The 21,322-nt window shown below is 41.6% G+C and overlaps 1 protein-coding gene across 1 annotated transcript in view; it reads left to right on the forward strand.

Annotated features, from left to right (window-relative positions):
* The first annotated feature begins 6,261 nt into the window (after positions 1-6,261).
* The window catches only part of LOC118406907 (ras-related and estrogen-regulated growth inhibitor-like), a 26,870-nt gene continuing 11,809 nt past the window's right edge, over positions 6,262-21,322 (forward strand). The window contains exons 1-2 of the mRNA XM_035807301.1: positions 6,262-6,873; positions 7,856-8,317. Coding sequence (XP_035663194.1) covers positions 8,137-8,317 — 181 coding nt within the window. The 5' untranslated portion in view covers positions 6,262-6,873; positions 7,856-8,136. The remainder of the gene's footprint in view (positions 6,874-7,855; positions 8,318-21,322) is intronic.

Consider the following 21,322-nt stretch of genomic DNA (forward strand, 5'->3'; position numbering starts at 1 on the left):
TCCTTATCGGCAATTGTTTCTGTCACAGCCTCGGTGAAAGTTCTACGGCATCACGGCGACCTATAACAAATGTGCCGGCGCTGAAACACTTCGATTCGTCCACTGACACCGATAAAACACAAACTAACTCATCTGGTGAACACCTGTCGCCCACCTGAACTCACCTGTCGGAAAGAAAAAAGAATAAACTTCGATGCATGTCAGCAACCCTACCTTTGTGGGTACAGGTGTGGTAACATGACTGATATATATGTTGACAATAATTACGCACCATATATTTACAGATAGTCTTACAGGCGATTGGTAAACTTAATTAACTTTTCAAACTGAAGACGTCTCATTTTAGAGTCTGTTGCCAGCTACATTTAACATTGTATTTTCTTGGCACACCAGATTTCTCTTGTAGTCGCCATATTGTACCATACGGTCTATCAATGTCCAGTTAGAAGGACGTATTACTTGATTGATATTGGGGTTAAGTTTACCGGGTTAGGAAAATGCAAACATTGGCGTGGGCGACTTAAGACGGCAAACATAGGAGGGTCTCAAGTTTAGATAAGGCAGGGACACTTCAACAGCGGTGGAGTACTTCTGTAAAAGCCAGTTTGTGGGAAAAGAAAACAAAGGAAGAGCTTTTGGAAGAAGTCAGGAACAACAAGCACGTTCTAGTTATTACAGACAAACTCTGTGAGAAAGAGGATGGACAGGCATACACGCTTGAGCGTTACTGTAGAACTAAACAACATTTAAGGTTACAGCTATTCCTTGGTCACTTTTGTCACGATTTTCGTACAATTGTAGTACGATAGGATATTCTTGTGATAGCCATGCAGTTGTCGTACAAGATTTGACTGTCTTACCATGCAAAACACTGCCTTATGTCATTCTCGGCGGGTTTTTTTGGTCACAGCCTACTTGAAGATACCAAGACTTGAAAATCGCACACTGGCGTACGATGAATTTGAGACATAGTGTACAGCGTTTGTTGCTTTTGCTTCCCTAAAGTAGATACGACATTTATGGCATTTCACAATATCTTAGAACATATCATTGTACGCCAGCGTTACATCATTCGTAGCTAGGGAAAATGACAGCTCAGAGAGGACGGTGGTCTACCAGTTTTGACTTTCTTCGTCTTTCTCAAGAATGACAGAGATCGGACCACACCAGTGTTACGTAACAGTACAGGTGTACAGGTATGTTCAGGTGAGTTGGGTTACACCTGGACGTAAAGGTGACGACACGCCCTTGACCGCTGTGACCGCTCGCCTTTGTCCCAAAGGTCAGTTGTACTTGTAGGTTTCCGTTGTGACATGGGAAGTTGCACGGGGGTCAGGAGGTGACCGTGGTCTCACCTTGTTGTTGACGTGTTCATAGGAGATTACTTCAGCCACGCGTGTCATTGTGTCCCCTGTAGCATTCTGTAGGCCTCTTTAAACGACGATTTTACGTCGTAAGATTCAAACAAGGGTTAGTTTTTCGTAGGCTTTGAGGGAGGTGATTTTGACAATGAAAATCCATGCATTATTCGGGTCTACCGAAAGTGCGAAAAGGAACGAAAAGGAACGAATATGAAGCAAACTAAAATAAAATCAATGAGAATATAAGGGACCGGTACTGCGGGCGTTATATAATATTAGAAGCCTATGAAACGTGTTTTATTTTACTCAGAATTTGGCAATATCAAATTTTTACGACGCTGTTTTAGGCTGTTGTGTTTGTGTGGCTAAATTATTCTCTGAAGATCAGCGAAATACAAGGAAACAGAACTGAGATAAGAAAATAAGGATTAAAATTCAGTTACTGGTGGGTGATGGATAAATATCGATTTATATACATTTTCAGAATGAGGCAAGATTGTAGCGTTGTTGTTGTATTTGGGTGGCTTCTGCTCTCCCAAGATGGGAGCGACGCATGCAAATGACCTGCGATTGTTTACGTCTAATAGAAATCCGGTCTGGAATGATATGCTAAATAATAAACTGCTGCCCCACGAGCATGACAGCTCCCTTCAACAAGGCCCACAACATGGTTTTCTGGAAACTGGAGACATATCTTCTTGCTCGTTCACGACAAAAGAAAAGCTGTGAAAGGATAGACATGTATACATTGTACCAAGGAGTTTTCATCACGTTGTATCATGAGTATTAATCATTTTGGCGGGAAGAAAGGGCCAACGTGAGGAATTTGTGCAAAGGATGATAGGAAACTAAGGAGAGATCTGGCGGGCGACTCACGTCTCCCGTGCGGGTTCGGCAGAAAAAGTCTTTGGAACCAGGCCTCGAATTGAAATCAACGCGGTGTCCCGATTGCCCTGGGCCACTTATAATTTAGGCCGGGAGCACTAGAAAACGACTTTGTGACATTTTTGGGACCGTAGAAAAATAATCTACACCAGAATGTCAGCCCGTCAAACGTTTTTCAGACGCAATACTCAACCCCCCCGAATTTGATCTGTGGCAGCCCGCGTGGGAACCCGGGACGCACTGATTCGTGACTCCGCCCATCGCCTTTGATTTGTATTTAGCTATTTCCACGCGTGCACTTTCCCGCCGGTTCGCCGTTGAACCATTGGAGCTCTAGGAATTTCGTGGAACAAGCCACACAATGCAAAAATAAAGACCGTTTCAAATGCATTTGCCGATCACAGTACCGTTACCTTATATTCCCATCGATTTTATTTCACTTTGCTTCATACTTCGTTCCTTTTCGTTCCTTTTCGCACTTTCGGTACTTTCCTTTTCGTTCCTTTTCGTTCCTATCCAATCTTTTCGTTCCTTTTCGTTCCTTTTCGCACTTTCGGTACTTTCCTTTTCGTTCCTTTTCGTTCCTTTTCGCACTTTCGGTACTTTCCTTTTCGTTCCTTTTCGTTCCTTTTCGTTCCTTTTCGCTCCTTTTCGTTCCTTTTCGTTCCTTTTCGCTCCTTTTCGTTCCTTTTCGTTCCTTTTCGCTCCTTTTCGTTCCTTTTCGTTCCTTTTCGCACTTTCGGTACACCGCATTATTCTTATGATATATTTGAAAGACAGCAATCTAAATGTCCCCTGTAGTTCTAAAGAAAGCTTACAGAGAGCCAAAAGTGCTATCTACCTATAAAATCGTGACCCTAACGTATCCAGAATCCAAGATATCAAACCCAGAAAATCCGTTGCTGTACCATGGAAATCTGCAAGGGAGTCCATGATATAATGGTTACATAATTTTGCCAACACCTACCAGCGAACGAAATATGTAATCCAGGTTTGTCAACAACTTCTAGAGTTGTGCTGCATACAAGGCCTGAAAACATACGCTTCTGGGCGAAGGGACTTAGAGAAATTTTACTCACCATTATTTGCTGCTTGTTATCTACATGTTATTTGTTTTTGGCTTAGTGTGTTATTGGTTTACTTTCATCAATATGTACAGGAAATGTTATTCTACATTATTATATTCACAGCGGCTACCTAATTTTCAAACCTTCTTCCCGTTACCCTTTATTTGGCAGTAGATAAATTGATAAAGACGCTGAACGAGCCTAAATGTAAATAGAGCAACGTATGCCAGTATCATTTTTCAAAAATTACTCCTAGTCATATGAACTGTTTGTTATTTGATTAAGAATGAATTAACATGCCATACACACTAATCAGGCAATATAAAAACTCTTTGTTAACACACAGTCCATTCTGTTACTTCTAAGATAAATTACCAACATTAAAACCCACTTTATTTTCCTTTCCCTACACTAAACAAAAAGACATCAATCTGAACTTAGTGCAGTTTTATTGCATTCCTAAAGTGTATGATACAGAAAGAATGTATCTGCGAGAGATTCCCATGGACTTTGCCCAGGTGATAGCATATCTAGGTGTTGTTAGGTCCGTGGGGTCGTTGGCCCCATAGCTGTGTGGTAACAAACCCAACAATAAAGAATGTTCAACTTGTGGGGTAGATAACAAACTTGCTGACAGGCTGTCCTGAAGAGGGCAGACTGACCACAGTTCGTGAACATCGAGATTTTTTATTTTATCATTATGAAATGATAAATAAAACACCATTGTAGTAGAGCATTCAGAAGCAAAATGTGTATGTATTGTGAATATAGGTTTATGAAAGAGATTTTAACAAAATTGTAAAATGTTCATTCGTATCATTGAGCTCCTATTTTCCTTTTCTTAATGTTTTTTCTCTGTTTTTTTGTTGTTTTGTTTTGTTTAATTGTATTGCATAACCGGTAAACATGACGTAACATACTAGGTTTGAACTAAAGAGTACAAGCTGCATACATGGACAGAGTTATTTGACCCACTCAAACACCTTTTACTAGTTACTAATTACATCATGCTTAAGAATGAATTCGATGTATTTTGCTAATCTCCAAGCAGATCTTGCGTGGCATAAGACAGTATCATAAGCTGGGGAAGGAGTTTAGCCGACAGAGGAGTAAATGACCAATTGCCAATCTTACGCCACGCAAAAAAACACGAACCACAACGAAATGACAAATCTTCTAGCTTGTTCGTGTTGTTTAAAATGTTCACAGACTTTGTGAAGGGTTATTGTACGTCCGACTATACAGTTTCAATCGTTTGACTGTGTTGCAAAGCCTAAAATTCACAGAAGAATAGTTGCGGTAGTCCGGTTGGTATAACAACAAACATACGTAGACGTACATCCGGGTGAAATGTTGTCGCTTGTCTGAAGACTGCGGTAGAACTTTGTTTGAATGATTTAGAAAGTCGCTGACAGTGGTACCGTCACCGTTAGTTAAGGCCACACCAAATTTATTTGTTGCTTCTTGGATTCGCCTGTCCATTTTAAGTCCCGAGAAAAATTATACAGGTTTTGCTATCACAAACCTGTAAATAGTACCATTCAGAGCCACATAATTTCAGTCTAAAAACTTTTATTCAGAACATTAGTATCAAATCAAAGGAAGGGATTCATTCTATAAAATTTGCCATTAAACTCCTCAGGCTGTTGTTGTTTTTGTGTTATTTAAGCCGCATGTCTTCACCCCAGACCTTTTGAAAAAAATTATTTTTAATTTTTTTTCAATTGGTCGGTCCAATTTTTTCGGAAAAATTCCGAGAAGCAACAAATAAAATTGGTGTGGCCTAACAATGAAGAATCACTGCCGGAAAGGCCGCTGTCAGACACGGGCAATTTGCTGCTGAAGAACGCGGGACTGGCCGCCGTGTCGCGCCGAAATAGACGTGTCTGTCACCGGTCTGTCGGAACTCAGGAAGCAAGCTCTACAGCTCGACAAGACCAGTAACACACAAGTCGCTGTGACGTCACGATAGTGTGTGCTCAGCGGTTAATGACACTTAAAGATAGCCTCTACAGTAGGCCCTGCCACGGACTTTATTTGCTGTTTGTTGCCGTCTTTTGTTTTGTTGCCTTCTGTACGTCCATAAAAATGTTTTCAGCTTGAGCGTTGGTTTGTGTGTATGTGTGTGTAAGTGCGCCTCTCTCTCTCTCTCTCTCTCTCTTCTCTCTCTCTCTCTGTCTCTCTGTCTCTGTCTCTCTGTGTCTCTGTCTCTCTGTCTGTCTGTCTCTTTCTCTCTCTCCATTTGTGTGTGTGTGAATGTGTGTGTGTGCGTGTGTTCGTGTGTGTCAACAAGGCCTGGGCAAGGAGCTTTTATCAAGTTGATAAAAGCTCCTTGGTCTGGGTGGACTGTTGTGATACTTTGTTATGATCAAGTTGATAAAAGCTACTTAGTATGATGGTGATGATGATGATGATGATGAATAGGTCATGATGAGACCTCCAAACAATTAGATTTAGGCCCTCTGGCAGCTTGTTTTCTCAACTTTCTGCTAGTTTGTGACAATGCCCATTTTGAACAAAATACAATGTACCTAAATATCCTCAACAACAAAAAATGCGGCAATATCAAACCGACAGCCGTATCGAGGGGCCTGATTTCTAGTCTGTTAAAGTTAAACCCTTCTCGCGCCTGATGGCACAAAGGGCGGTGCCCATCTCTGTTTCCTTAGCCCTGGGCCACACAACGCAATCACTACAGCAGGGGGCTGGTCCACTGGTAGTGGTTCGTGTTCAACTTTCATACTCTTTCCCGAATGCTGAGTGCTAAGCAGAGAAAGCAGCATGTACCATTTTTAAAGTCTTTGGTATGACTCGGCCGGGGATCGAACTCACGACCTACCGAATGCAAGGCGAACACTCTATCCACTAGACCATTGCACCGGTGCTGATTTCTAGGCTAACCACGAAAGCCGTGTTGACTCAGCAACCAATCAGGTCTCGCGGCGGAACACTGGCGGCCGATGGGTGTTGAGCCGCGGGCCCGTGCACTACCGGTGGTTGGAGAGCACTTGTGTTGTGATGTCTGCCAAGGATATATCAACCCGTGCCAGCAGCGAGACGCCAGTAATTGCCGAGATCTCAGGCTAGCGGTATCGGCTGTTGGACAGCCCCCCGAGGCCACAGTGTACAGTAGTACCGGTCACCCCTGGTATGCTGTTACTTACCGCACATACGGGTCAAAGAGCTGTGGTATCCCCCAGATTAGAGTAGAGGTGTTCTACAGTGAGAACCACGCCAGGAATTTTCGGAAGCACACAGACCCACACCTCGGTCAGGACGTTACAAGGATAAACGTTGGAATATTCAGTGTCAGTGGCTACACGAAGAAGTGAGCGGTCGGGTTTTTTTTTCTTGGAGGCTTGACCAGTCTTCAAGCAGAACAAGTGACTAGACTGTGTCTGACAGGCGTTGTATATCTTGTTCCCTAAGACACATCGGGAGCAGACTTGAAGGCACCCCTGTAACAGGAGAACTTCTTTAAGACGACGAGCACATCTTCTGTGTCCAAGACGACAGAGACAAAGCCAACGAGACGACACAACAAGAGTTTCTACTCCTCGGTAAGTGACTGCTTATGCTTTAATACCACAGTGAGCCGGTAAGCTAATCAGCCAACGAGCTAGTATTATATTTCCTAGCTTGGTATAAAACTTCATACGGTAGTTGACGACACAAAACCAGATGACACCAAATATTTGAAAGGCTCGAGCAACCTTCACGCTTGCTCGTGATATGTAGCTCGGTAGGGGTCTAACACGAGTGCTTTACTCTACTCTACTCTACTTTATTTGCCGCTTACAGTCTTTACATTTTAAATCCGGTAGACCTTTCTCAACATACAGAAGTACTCATTGTTTAGTAAAACGTGGTTCTTCTGTTGGACAAGACAACTAATTAGGCTGCGGTGTTTGCCCAGGGACAGTTGTGTTGAGGGCAGTAGTGTTGACCAGGTTTGCACACATACACTGCCTCCCGGGATAGAGCAAATAACGGGCCTTTCAAAGTCTGTCACGCCACATGTTGTTAACTAACTGGTACGTTCTCACCTCTAAACCGCACGATCTGGACGTTCTACTCACACCCGGGAAAGAAGACAGTTGATGGGCTTAGACGGGTAGATTTGGAAAGAATGAGTTATCTAGCTCGCAGAGAAAGCCGTGACCACAGTTTTTGGTTTACTGAAACCTGGAGTGCAGTTTTGACTTCCGAAAGAAAACACTTGTGGGCAGGTACTTCTGGACAAATCATTTGTCTTGTTCGGACAGAACTAGGACAGGTGTGATTGTTTGGGGCTAGGGCAACAGCATACACATGTTGAGGAGATGTAGAAGTCATTGTTAATGAATGAACAACATCTGGATAAAGTAGGACGACTTGTGTTTAACCACGTGGAATTTCCTTGTGTAGTCGGACAGGCCAGCGATCGTCCCACGAAAAAAGGGTGCTACCGTAGTTGTTGTTACAATATTGTTGGTACCACAAAACAAACATGGCGCATTGAAAGCATATCAATCACGGAGGTTCTTATCTTTTTTCTCCCAGACAAGGCGACTACAGGTAGAGTGACGGACACTTCGGTGGACCACGTCGAGCAAGATTCGGGCCGATGCAAAGAATCAAGCCCAGGAGCCGCAGGTAGGCTTTGAAAAGCCGGTCTGAAGAAAAAAATCTTGGCGGGCCTCTGACCTACATCCGGGGACTTGCGGCTGTGTGAACCTATCGTCTGATTCTGAGTCACAGGTGCGGCTCTCCGCTGACCGGTTCAGACATCTCCGCAGAAGCAACCGTATTCAGGAAAAATACTGTCTCAAACTTCAGAACGTATGGTCTTGCACGACGTCCTAACGGTTGCTAAGGAACTGAGCGAGAAGCATCGTCTGAAAATGACGTCACCGTTCATAAAGCCGAATCCGAAGATTTTGAAGAAGAGTAATTCGTGGACTCAAGGTGCCAACCGGCCAATCAGAATAGTGGTGCTTGGACAAGCGGCGGTCGGCAAGACAGGTAAGCTTTGGCCTCTCTGGGATTTTTGTGGAGTGGGGCAAGGGTGTGTCTCGAAGTCTTGCCAAAAGTCTAAAATTTATATCCATGGATAAGAAAGCTCATGCTATCTTGACTTGTCCTTGATGTAAAATGCTAAGAGCTGGTTGTTAAAGAGGATGATAATGATATTGTTGAAGAAGGAAGATCACTTAACATCGTTAAGTTGTTTGTGTCTAGCTCACTTTGCCTGTCAAAAATTGCTTTCGTTGCTTCTTTATTGGTTTCGAGGTTGAAAATTATAAGCCACTTTAAAAATTTGATAGCCGCGGTAAAAGGCAGTCCAGAATCCATAGTTTCTACCCATGTATCATGGTGAAATCATGCTAAACACTTTCCATGGGAATGACCACGCTTTAAGCCTGTAACATACCCTAGATTCTACACTAATTCCCCTGTGTTCTGGCGGTATGTGAAAACCCAAATTCGTCCTTTCTTCTTTTTTCGTCAGTAAGCCTGCCGGTAGAAGGTCGATATGATTACTTCTACGTTAGTCACCCGAAACAGAGCGTAATAGACATAGATACTGTTGACTCAAAACAAAAACCCTACCCCGTAAGAATTTGTGAGAAATGCTTTAAAGATATCACGACCTCGAGTAAGGACCCGCTCATCTTCTATCAGCCTATGATCCACAACGATACACGTAGAAAGCATCCGTAACTAAGCTTCAAGCAGATGTGGGGTGGAAGTTTGTCATGTTTCCTGACTGTAAAGATATTTTGACAAGCATTCATTCCAACGTATACACTGAAGACAGGTAAGGGAAACGTTAGTTTGCCTTTATCCGCGGGGTGACCTTTATCCGTTGTTTTCAAAAGCAGCGTGTTTAGGGCTATCATGTGGACGAAATGTGAGTTCAAACTGCTATATTTTGAAAATATTACAATCTGAAACAACCGTCCGTCGACTTGATTTCCCTAAATGTGCTGTGTTTAAAAACAACGAATATAGGTTACCCCACAGATAAAGGTGAACTAGCATTACTTCGTTTGACCAATTGAGCAAAGGACGTTATATCATATAATGTCCTCCTAGGTTTGACTGAGAACTAGACTTTCTCCCACCCTAACATCTGCTTGGAGATAACCCGTAACGCTTACAGTCGTTTGGATATCATGTGAAAACTTTCCGGAGATTCTTAACTTAATCTTTAATTAGTAACGATCTGAAACTGTTGGGTGTTGTGTCTATAAATTTGCCGGTAATTCTTCTCAGCTGACGAACTTTAAACTCTTAATGGTGAACACGTTTTAGGTCGTAACTCTTACGCTTGTTTTCTTTCATGTGATCTCACTTCGTAAATTGTAAATACCCTAGAGGAACATAAAATCGCATGTTCTTCTTTTAAGTCTTCAGTGACGCGTGTCTTTAATTATGTGATTATTGATGTCTTAACTAAGTATTTCCTCCTGAAATATATTGAGGCCGAGCTAGTTTTGCAAACGTAGATGTATTCAAAAACAGTCCTCTACCTTTTACACGAAATCCCCATTTCGCTAGACGGTGATCGCTGAAAGATTGAACAACTAAAATAAACCAATATTAAGTACGACTAACGAAGAAATTTTCCAATGTCTATCTATTTATTCCAAAATGCAACAAGACATTTTCTAAGAAATCTTAAGTTGCAACAAGACATTTTCTAAGAAATCTTAAGTTGCAACAAGACATTTTCTATGAAATTCGTTTAGCGATCAATCAAATCTTTAATTGCTCAGCTGTCGCGCCTCTAGTGGAAGAAGGTATAAGATGTAAACAAGAACGCTTCTCACGAAGTTGGTCAAAAACTGGGCTGACTGACATCAAAGCCTGACCAGTTAAGCGACGAGGTAAATTAGCGTAGCCATATTTACTGTCCGGTCTATTGTGGAAATGAACTCATTACTTTAAAACGAGAGTTTCCCCTTGGCGGGAGCTCCAACATGAATTAGAACAAAACTACCCTTATCTTGAGTAGTAAAACAAGTTAAGATACTCCTTTTTATTGTTGGAGAGTGTGTTTTTATCGACTACCAGCTCGTAAGTGAGGTTTATAGACGTGTAACGTTAAGGGTCGCACAACCTACTGGTAGTGTTACAAAATAAAACGTGGTTGTCAAAGATTGGTATTAACACGTTACAGATGGGAAAGTGGGGAGATTTGTTGGCTAAGTCTGATGATTTTAATTTGTCCGTGCTATATTTTCACATCTAATACTGTATTTTCATGAGGTAAGCTTTTATTTTAAAGATATCATACAAAGCAGCATAACGCTACTAGTATTTGTTGCGTTATTGGTTGCTTTCGGATTTATTACCTCCCGAAAGGAGGTTTCACCTCCAACGGTGGTACTGTTTTGGGTTCTGTGTTTGGTTCTGTGTTCGAAACTGTAACTCGCGAGGTTAGGCTCCGGCTTGTTTCAAGTCTGGCGTTTGAAAGTTAGATGAATATGAACATCAGGTAGCGACCATAATCACCTCATGCAGGTTTGCGTTATCCGAACTCTTGTTTTACCTGTAGCAGGACATTCAGGCTCACAAAGTTCGGTTGGGCGGTATAGTCCATCCCCGTGAAATGGAAAACATTTGCGTCTCACAAAAAGACGAAATAGTTTCTTATCCATAGAGACATTCCTATATAAGTGAGCTGTCTCCGAATACTTCTTTCTTAAAGTACTACTTGTCGCCAGCTTGTCAGCGTCTTTGAAGATCTGAGGAAAGACTTAATCTTTTCTTTAAACCTTTGAGTCCTTGAGGATTGGAGCTAGCTCCTTAGGGCCGGACTTTTTAGACAAAACAAGCAATACATGGTGGGAATGCTTGCAGTCTAGCAAAAAATGCTAAGCTGGCAAGTGTAGCAGTTACGGGGACTAAACTCTAAACACCGCGAACCCCCAGCCGTATTGAAACATTTCCTTTGAACTTGGACTTCATAGCTACACTATACTTTCACTACGACTGTTTTAAAGTCAACCGGACATTTAGAAGACAATCCAATTTTAAAACTGTCTGTTTTGTGTTGATAACTAATTTGATAACTCGTAATTAACAACAGTACAAACTGTGTATAAAGGAGTAAGTAGTGAGCACACATGTCAAATACATTGCAATTGAGATAAATATCCTCGAGTGTTAAGCGAAACGCCCGCTAGAGCAAAACTTGAACACCCAGTAGTCCCCATCTGTAAATATTTGTAAAATTGAAAGCCCCCAACTTTTGTTCATAGAACACCACTACCTATAGTGCTCTCGTGTACGATAGCAAATTTCACGTGTGCTGTTTATCTACAATAACTCATAACAACAGTTCTTTGTTCCACCGTTTTTGTGGAGGGTTGGGCAGTATTTTCCTGGGGCTGTGTTTCATTGTACGCACTGTTTACAGGACGAGACCAGACAGAACCCTTGTTGTTCTAACCCAGCGTCCCACTCAACCTGAACGCCAATCACGTTTACCTGAAGACTAGGAGGTTATCTGCGGTTAGCCAGCACGCACAACTGAACTGTGCACCGACACGTTTCGGTTGTTCAGGCCTTTGTGGTGCCTAGTGGTACATAGGTAGTCTGTACCAGACTCCCGCCTGGTCGAATAGTAAAAGGGGACTTTGACCAAGTTAGGAATAAAGCCTAGTAGGTGTTAATTGGCCTATACTCTAGCTAGAAGTCAATAGTAAGGCCGGTGCTGAAAAGACTGAAAAAAAAGCTATGGCAACTATATTTGTCCCTATTTATTTGGCCAAATTCTTCTCTTTTTTTCATGCAACTGACATGTCTACTTGGAGACAAGTACATAGGGCAATAAGTTTCCTCGCTTGTTTCTGTGGTAGGGTGTAATTTTACAGGGATGAGTTGCTGGCCCTTTCTCTTGAACGTACCCCAATTTTCCATCCCTTCCGAAAGACGGCTGCAACCCCAACCGAAATGGTTACCAAGGATTGAACCGAGAACTCACAAGAACCAATAGATTGGAACAGGAAGTTCAACTGCTAGGTCGCTACCAGTTGAGCTACAGGGACGACCCTGTGAAAACAATTCTAGGGGTCCAAATATTTTTGAAGCCCTTCTGTAAATTGCTTGGCTTAGGCTTAACTACAAATAATCGATGCCTTTAGTTAGTAAGTAGCTAAATTGTTATCCGTCAAGACCCTGTCACACATAGCCGACCATGGCCTCCCAACCTTCTCCAGACCATGATCGGGTGTTAGTCGTGAGCAAGGTCATCTGTGGTTGAGAGTTGATCGACGAGTTGAATAACTAGTCTTCAAAACTGGTGTGCAAAGCCAACCGTAAACAATCTGAACAATCAAAGCCGGGAAAGTCATTTTCTGCTTGAATACGATCGGAGAAGCGAAGGCGAAGCTAGAATAGGATCGATTCCAGACTACTCCCAACCCAGCGCCGACCTTGGTTGAAGATTGGTCAGGAGTTAAGTCACGGGAAGGTCCTTAACGTGTGCTTAACATATTAGTTGGCTTGCAAATTTAAAGCTATCAAAGTTGTTTATGTCATAGTCTGGAATCCTTCAATCTTTTCTACAAATTGAATCTCGCAGGTGGTTGGTTCGAACACCGGGGATTGCCATGTCCCTGTCACTGGTCATTTACCGTCTGCTGTGTAAACAATACAGCAAAAACGTCTCACCGGTCTCCACATACCGGTCCGAAATATTTGCCACCCCGCAATGGTAGAAGAGAAAGGGTGGAAATATACGGTTCATTGGATCATAATACGGAAACTATGTATCGAGAACACCTCACGCCGAAGTTATGTCACACATAAAAGGTTGGCGCTCCGCTGCATTGACAGAACTTCCGACTTGTAAGATACCGACTGGATCTTTTGATACAGAAGCGTCTAAGCTGCTCCCTTTTTACTTTATCCTGGCGTGATGTTCGGTATGCTGTTTATCACTCCAAGGATCTTGTTGAAGTGTTCTGTCATGACCTCGAGGTCAATAGTTACCAAGGCCTGGCAACGCACGAACTCCAATCAATCTTTTAGTACACCTTAAAGTGTGCGCAAAGGTGCGTTTTTGTACATGAAAGCATGCCTGTACGTATGTTTTAGGAATAATTTGCGTGTACTTAAAGATAAGATTTTGTGAAATGTTGATATCTTTCTGTTCATACAGTTTATCTTTCAATAACCTTGAATCGGTAATACACCGCCGTGTTGGTTAAGTGGTAAGTTTATTGAACATGTTACGGGCACTTCTCCAGGTTAGCAAATATTGGGCTGTACGTGTTTCCTATGTGTTATTTTGTAGCTATAACAATGCTACAGTGTTGGTTCTGTTAGTCCCCCTAAAGTATGTTTTCTTTGAGTCAGTTTGTATTTTAGATTCAGTCCGAGCGGACAAGGTCTCATTGTAAACCAAAATCGATGTGGAAGAATGTTTTGTTAAAATAACTAGTATACACAAAGAGGAACAAATTAGGGGGGGGGGGGGGGTCAGTGAGTAAAGTATATAGATAAAAAAGATTATTGAATAACATGAAATGATCATATATCCTTAACAATCCACCTCTACAATATACGTTCTACTACGCCCCCAGAAGAGGCAATTCTTGTTGACTGTAGTATTCAAAGCAAATCTCCAAGCAGATGTTAAGCTCCTACTTGCTTTGGACGTCCTTTGAGGCTTCTTTGGTGGTATTCTTTGCTTTCTTTTTTTGTATAACGCCTTTCAAAAACAGAAAGACCCACAAAAAGGCCTTAAAAGATTACCTTAAGTACTTTCAGCATGTTCTAAAACGTGTCTTAGGGTGTAAGCGTACTGTCCTAGATACGACATAATGATGTTTACATAGAAACAGGTGCATCATGTCCGGAGTGGCCGTGAGTGTCCACTATACCGTCCGTCCTGTAAAAACACGTGTTATACAACGTGGGATCACCACTGTCAGCGGTACAGCTGGGGTCTTTGACTTACACGGCCTTGAGATTTCTTTAACTACTGTTTGAAGGTCACGTTTTAGAAGAGAATCAATCAAGTGTTGTAAGAAAGATCTTTGTAAGTGTTTATAATGCAATAGGTGCAGAATGTATCCTCATTTTCTTAGCGGGCTAAAAGCTTGGGAGATAGTTGGTAATCAAAATTTCTTTTTTAAATAATTCATTCATCGTTGGAGGACAAAACTGAAACACTTTTTGATACCCCTTTCAAAATCTATCCATAAAGCTAAACCTTATAAGATTTATCTATTTTACAAACCAAATCACGGATAGTGTGTAAGCGTATCTCCAACCAGATGTAGAGAGGACAGATCTAAACTTTTTTGCTGTCTCATTTTTCTTACACAAAACGTTCTTAAACAAAGTGTATCAGAGAAAGTGTATCGGAATCATCACGACTTTCCTCCTAACATCTGCTTGGAGACTTCGATCCTTGGAATCATTGCGACTAGGGCTGGGTACCGGTACAGAAAATTCAGGTCCAGGTCCGGTTCAGGTCCAAAGGATCAGGTCCAGGTCCGGACCTGAACCTGGACCTGATTCAGTATGACTCATACCAGTGGTCCATTTCACTACAAAGAAATCTGTTTGGTGGAGTATTAGACTTACACTGGCGTTTTAAAATCCTACAACGCTACCTGCACCTGTACGATTGACTGTAAATCTTGGTAGAAATTACTATAAACTCTACTCTACTTCACTCTTGTTATTTTCTTCCAACTGCAAGCGCCAAAACGTGTGAATGGCTGATAAAATAATATGTTAATTTTCTAATCGGTCCAACATCCGGTCTACCTAATTTTTTCAGGTCCGGTTTTCTGGACCGGTCCAATAAGAAAAACCGGTTTTGTACCGGTACACCGTACCGGTACCCAGCCCTAATTGCGACATATCCTCCCAACATCTGCTTGGAGATTACTTTGGACATTACGCCCTCCCAACATCTGTTTGGAGGTTACCTGGACATCACGCATCGTCACCCTGGAATCGTCACGACTTTCCTTCTAACATCTGCTTGGAGGTTGGCTACCTGGACATCGCGCATACCCTAACATCTGCTTGGAGATTCACCTGCCAGTTATGTCTTGACCTGAAACTCGTACTGTTTACAGCTTTGTACCGACCTTAGCCGATAACTTCCGGCCAGTCTGTTATACAATCAGAGCGTAATCATGCCTCATTTATCACACGTCCGTTCAGTTAACGCCTCGTTTATACTGCATTTGTCATCTCTAAATAGGTCCAATTATCGCGACCTTCGTAACACGCTCAATTTATCACTAAAGCTTCACTGGAGTTAACTATACGGCAAGGTGGTAACTAGACAGTGATTGTAATGTTTCAATCAAAATGCAAATCACATACAGGCATGTGTCCAAGCCAAACCAATACGGATATATGAATGAACAAATATCTTTTTAATTTCTTTAATACTTTTTTATCTTTTTAAAAGTTGCCATCATACAAAAGTATTTCGGCACTTTTCACTCTTTGCAAATTGGCGCTTTTGATGCCCATTCCTTTTTTACGATGTGCAATCAAACAAATAGAATTGTTTGCAGGGCCCTTGTTTAAAATTAATCTGAAATAAAACTTGATCGTTTTCTGCCTTAATCGTTCATTGGCAATTACGCAGTTCATGAAGCAAATGACTATAACTCTCAAAATACCACCATTTACAAATATATTTGAATGTCATGAAGCCTAGCAAGTACACGTCTGAAGAGTTCTGTATTTTGTCTACTATTTCCATGTCTGAATAGTTGTAACTTAACTTTGTATTGCATATAGTCATCGATTGCTACATATACCCATTTACGGTAACGCTGTACATGTGTTATGGCGCCGCTGAATCATATCAGCACAAGACTTTGTTGTTAAGACTATATATGGCCAGCTACCTTGACCGTCCTGTGTTTTCTTTTCTCTGACGGTTTCCGTTTCCTCGGCACACCGCTGTCTGTCACCACTCTCCCCTCCTGGCTTCTCCAGGCGGCCATTTTCAAGATCATTAGGAGTTGTTGACGAAACATTTTAACAGTGTTTAGTAAGCAGACGAGCTTACTTTTGTATCAGTTACACTGTTGCTACTCTGGCCTAGAAGAAGAAATACCCTGTTTCTCATACACTAGACTATTGTGTATAGGAACGTGGCCTTTTTAATTGTAGTCTACTCGAGCGTTGCTAGAGACTTGAGATCCTAAGATCTCAACAAAACAGAGACTGAAGTTGCTTGAACATGTCGTTCCTTAGATGCAGGTACCAAACATTGTGAGTCAGACCAGGTGAACGTGATGTTTTGGCACCTCAGACCGTCTTCCTGCTGTAAACGTTGGAGCTGTGTTGACTTAAGTTCACCTTGTTTGCTGCTTGGTTTATTTATAGAAATGACGTCATATGCCAATGAACTCTTCATCGTCAAAACATATACACAAGTTAAAGTGGCGCTAGTGGAAAATGGCTAGTCATTTTTGTGAAATGAGAAGCAACAAATCTAATTCGACATAACTTTTTAAAAGATTTTAGAACTCAGATTCTACGACGTTTTGGTAGACCGTACATCTAAGTTAGTGATGGATGTACAATAAAAGTATGTGCAGCTTTTTAAGCCATCAAGACCCATATCCGACCCTCAAATCTTATCAGTTCAACCGCCAGACAAGACCTGTGCGCAAAAAAATAATACAATTGCCGAGATAGAAACTCTTAGTTGTCCATATTTCAGTATTGCAGTAGACAGTTTCTTAGAAACGAACTTTAAGAACGAAAGACGACATCTGAAACGGGAAGCAAGAGTCAAAGCAAGAGTCAGGATCGTGAGAGTTCCTGTCTAAACGATAAGGTCACATGGCAAAACAAGAAGTGATCTTTATTACGTAAGATTTCCTTACAGAAGCTGACAGTTTCTTAGAACAGGAATAACGAAAGGGGAGACGTGACACGGGAAACTGTGTGACAGACAGGGCACGGGTTAGAGCGGTAGGGTTAGTATAGTCGGGCTGTAGTTTCAGGAGGTGAGCAGGGTTCAGTACACATCCGACAACCCGTCACCGACTTACACCTTACATGGCACACCTGCGAGGCTGCGCTGTGGGAGGGGAGGGTGTAGTATTGGATTCTGACTAGAACTAGTACTTGTAGGTGTGGGTACGGTGTACCGGTACAAAACCGTTTTTTTTTTTGTTGGACCGGTCCAGAAAAACTGGACCTGAAAAAAATCAGTAGGCCGGATATTGGACCGATTCGAAAATGAACAGATTATATCAGCACGTGTTTTGGGAGCTTAAATGTCGAAGAAAAGAACAAGAGCGAAGCAGAGGAGAGTTGATAGTCATTTTTTACGTACATACCGCCATTCTAGGCATCAAAATTGCGAGTAATTAGAGTAAGTGATAGAGCTTACAGAATACTGAAATTTAGGAATGGAACATCCAATACAAGATATCATTTACTAGTGTAGTGGTTAACCATAATAAAAACATGGCTCCAATGATTGTTCAGTCTAGAGGGGTTGACTAATTGGCTCTTCAGTGGGATGTATTGGCCATTAGTGATGTTTTGTTATCAAATCGGCTCCACAAAGGGCTTCAATCAGAGGTACTGAGTTATCTATGATGTGAGATAAGCAGACACGAACTGTTATACAGTTATGCAACGATACTTGCGATCATAAAAAACAAATTCAAATTACAACTGAAATTACTCAAATTACAACTGATACGTTTTGTATATCATATAGTAGCATTTTGGGAAAAAGAACTGTAAATATTTGATAACTATTAGCGATAAGATCACAGTTCTTAATGTGTGTTTTTCTAGCTAAGATTGTTTTGACGGTCTGTTAGGTCCATTAACCATTTGTATTGGTAGCAAATTTGCTCACAGCTATTGAGAGTGTTTAAAGCAAAGGGAGCTGTACGCTTGTGAAAACAGCGCCGTGAAGCAAACCCACCACTTCACACTCTTTTACACGAGTACAGGGAACACTTCAACACTAATGGAACGGTAGAACATACAATTGATAGTGCAAATACGACGTGTTTTTATTATGTCGTACATTTTCTAGACGCAAGGTGACCTGATACCAGGCGGCCATCTTGGATCATGATATAGCAGATTTTGATGATTTCGTGTGGAGCATGGAACACGCGACAATTGTTCTCAGTGTCTTGATATAATTTTCTATCTTAGAATATCAACCCTGAACAATAATGACAGTAACATACAACTTTAAAACCAGTTTGAATATTCCATCACTTAAAATCAACTATTTGAGGAGGTACTAGTATAGTGTGTCAGATGCAGTATTTCAAACCCTGAAGTGTGCAAGGTGGTTTGTTGTATTATATTTTATGTTTGATGTATTGAAGTGATTTGAACCTTTGTTTTATTATGTAACGCAGGGCACATTGAAAACCGCCCTAGTGGCGATATGCCGTCCCATGGCTAAATAAATAAATGAAATGAAATGGATATTTCTCAGAAACTTCGCCGATGGGCTAGTTCAACATTTTCCTCATGTTAACTTGTACTACGTCACAACGTTAGCTCTAATCCTAGCTCTAGCCGAACCTAACGCTTATACTTGGCGTAAACCCCGCTCTCCTTAACGTAAAGTTTAAGTAAACTTAAAGCTGCCTAAAGTCTAGTTCTAGCTGTGCTAGATTGAGTCTAGACTTAAATAGTGATATAGTCACGTATGATACTGTTCATTATTGATATGGAAACACGTTAGGATAAATTGAATTCAGAGTCAAATAGATCTACATGTATTGCTGTGGTTGACGTTTGTCAAAATGTATCAGAAGAAACTTTATTGTTAACTTCGCACTAATTCGTATAAGAATTAACGTGAGTTTTATTTTGTGAAGTCTCGTTTTCTTTCTACATCTCGTTTTAACATAGGTTCTGTTTTACTTGTCACAAGCCTGTAATGTGGTGGAAGGTGACACTAAACAAAGTGGGTCACTTTGCGGTGGCTTTGTGTTCTGTTCACTTACCTGTTCCTTGTTTGATCCAAGTGTCTTCAAACACGAGAAAAGAGGAACACTTGAAAAACACTTGTGGTCACTAAGAAACCCCGAGTTCAAGATAGACTGTTTGGACTTAGAAATTACGTGGTACCTGGTTCCAGAATTCTTAAAGTTTTCATGATGCCAAAATATGATATTATTACCTGGTAGAAAATTGGTTTTAGTTAGATTCTAGAGAGTTCAACTAACGCTGAATTGAATTTCGTATAATCATGGCTATGTTTGGATATGGCATACACACTGGAACAACCACACCCGTTTTTTTGTAGTTTCCAAACATTTGTTTACGCAGCCCCCCTAATAGGTAATAGGCGCCGCTTCTGTAGTGAAACTACTAGATTATTTAAACATTGTCACGGTTGGGGTGTCGTTCTGAAAGTGCGGTGTATGCTGATCGTTTTCTGATTACGATGGCAAAACGTATGATCCATCTAGGGTTGTTTTCCAACCGACCCGAAATAGAGCTAGCTGTCCAGGTAAATAAACAAAAGGTGAGTCAACAGTAAACACGGAGCTGTGGCTCCAGTGTGCAGGGATTAGGCTGAGGACCGTCTCCTTTTCAGCGAAAATCTGTTTACTAGTTGTTGTATGGTGCAGAATACTGGAAAGAGACGGTGCGCATAAACGTAAATTCAGTGTCTTCCAAAATAAGTGCTTACGCAGGATCCTGAAAGTAAAGTATTCTGGCCAAATAGAATATCAAATAGAAACCTCCATGCAAAAACATGGCTCATCCCAGTTGACAAAGAAATCGAGGTGCGAGATGGCTTGGTCATGTGTGCCGCATGAAACATGACAGTCTACCAAGAGTCGCACTGTGATGGACTCCGCAAGGAAAAAGACCGAGGAGAAGCTCGAATGAGAACTGGAGACGCTGTGTCGAGAAGGAGGTAAAGAGGAGAGGGTTCTCTCTAGAAGAGGCACCCAGACAGAAGAGATGGAGGGACTTCCTGATACCTCAGGTACCAGCGGGTACCGAAGAGGATTGAATGAGTGATGAGTGAGTGAGTCAACAGTAAACACGGAGCTGTGGCTCCAGTGTGCAGGGATTAGCATGAGGACCGTCTCCCTTTCAGAGAAAATCCCTGGCGGATAACAAAGGTGTTCAACCAAACTGTTTATTTTCCCGAGCTGATGCCAGGGAACACTCCGCAACGAGGGACGTCATCTTTCATGACTTCTTAGTTTCCAGTTTTGCATCATAAAAAGAAAACATTGGTTAATGACTAGGCGGTTACACTCATCGCTGGACTTCGTGCGCTTTTGATGTCGTAACATTTATAATCACAAGTAGGCTTTGACAGAAAAAATAAAACAGAGAAGGATAAAAAAAACCTTTTCCGAAACAAGACAGGTAAACTTTGCAGGATACTTGCACGACAATCACAATAATGTTCTGAGTTTGTGATCGTACGACTTCCGCACGACATACATGTGACCTGGCCCGTACATTTTGAGACTCGTTAGACTTTAGGACGAATTGTGTGCTGCAACTCGGGTATCTGGTTGTAAATATTTGCTTGAAATTCATGAAGGCAAACGTGCCCTCAAGCCTATTATACCGTTTCATAAAACCACGTACATCCCTTTGATTCACTGTATGCCAGCTGCAGTAATGCCCATTTTGCAAATATTATTTTGCGTTATTATCTGTAAAGATAGAAGGATGCCTACAAATGTCATCCCTTTGTTTAACACGGTATCTCACGTACTTACAACTTTATTACTACCAGATAACGAAAACCATTATAAATTAGTATGGCTTATTTTACGGAATCTACAACCATCCACCACAGAACATGAACTAGGAGGTGTTTCAGACACAACTTTAGACAGCTTTTGTATCTCTTAGATTCTTATCTACGAGTTCTAGATGCCTAGACTTTCTACAGAATTCCAGCTGACCGCAGGATGCGCCTGTCCCCATCAGTGTGGCTACCTCACGTCAGTAATAATAAAGGGTTAATGCCCCGGCCCGAGGTGTATATGGTGAGATAAT

Source organism: Branchiostoma floridae, chromosome 19, assembly GCF_000003815.2.
Source record: "Branchiostoma floridae strain S238N-H82 chromosome 19, Bfl_VNyyK, whole genome shotgun sequence".
Classification (NCBI taxonomy): domain Eukaryota; kingdom Metazoa; phylum Chordata; class Leptocardii; order Amphioxiformes; family Branchiostomatidae; genus Branchiostoma; species Branchiostoma floridae.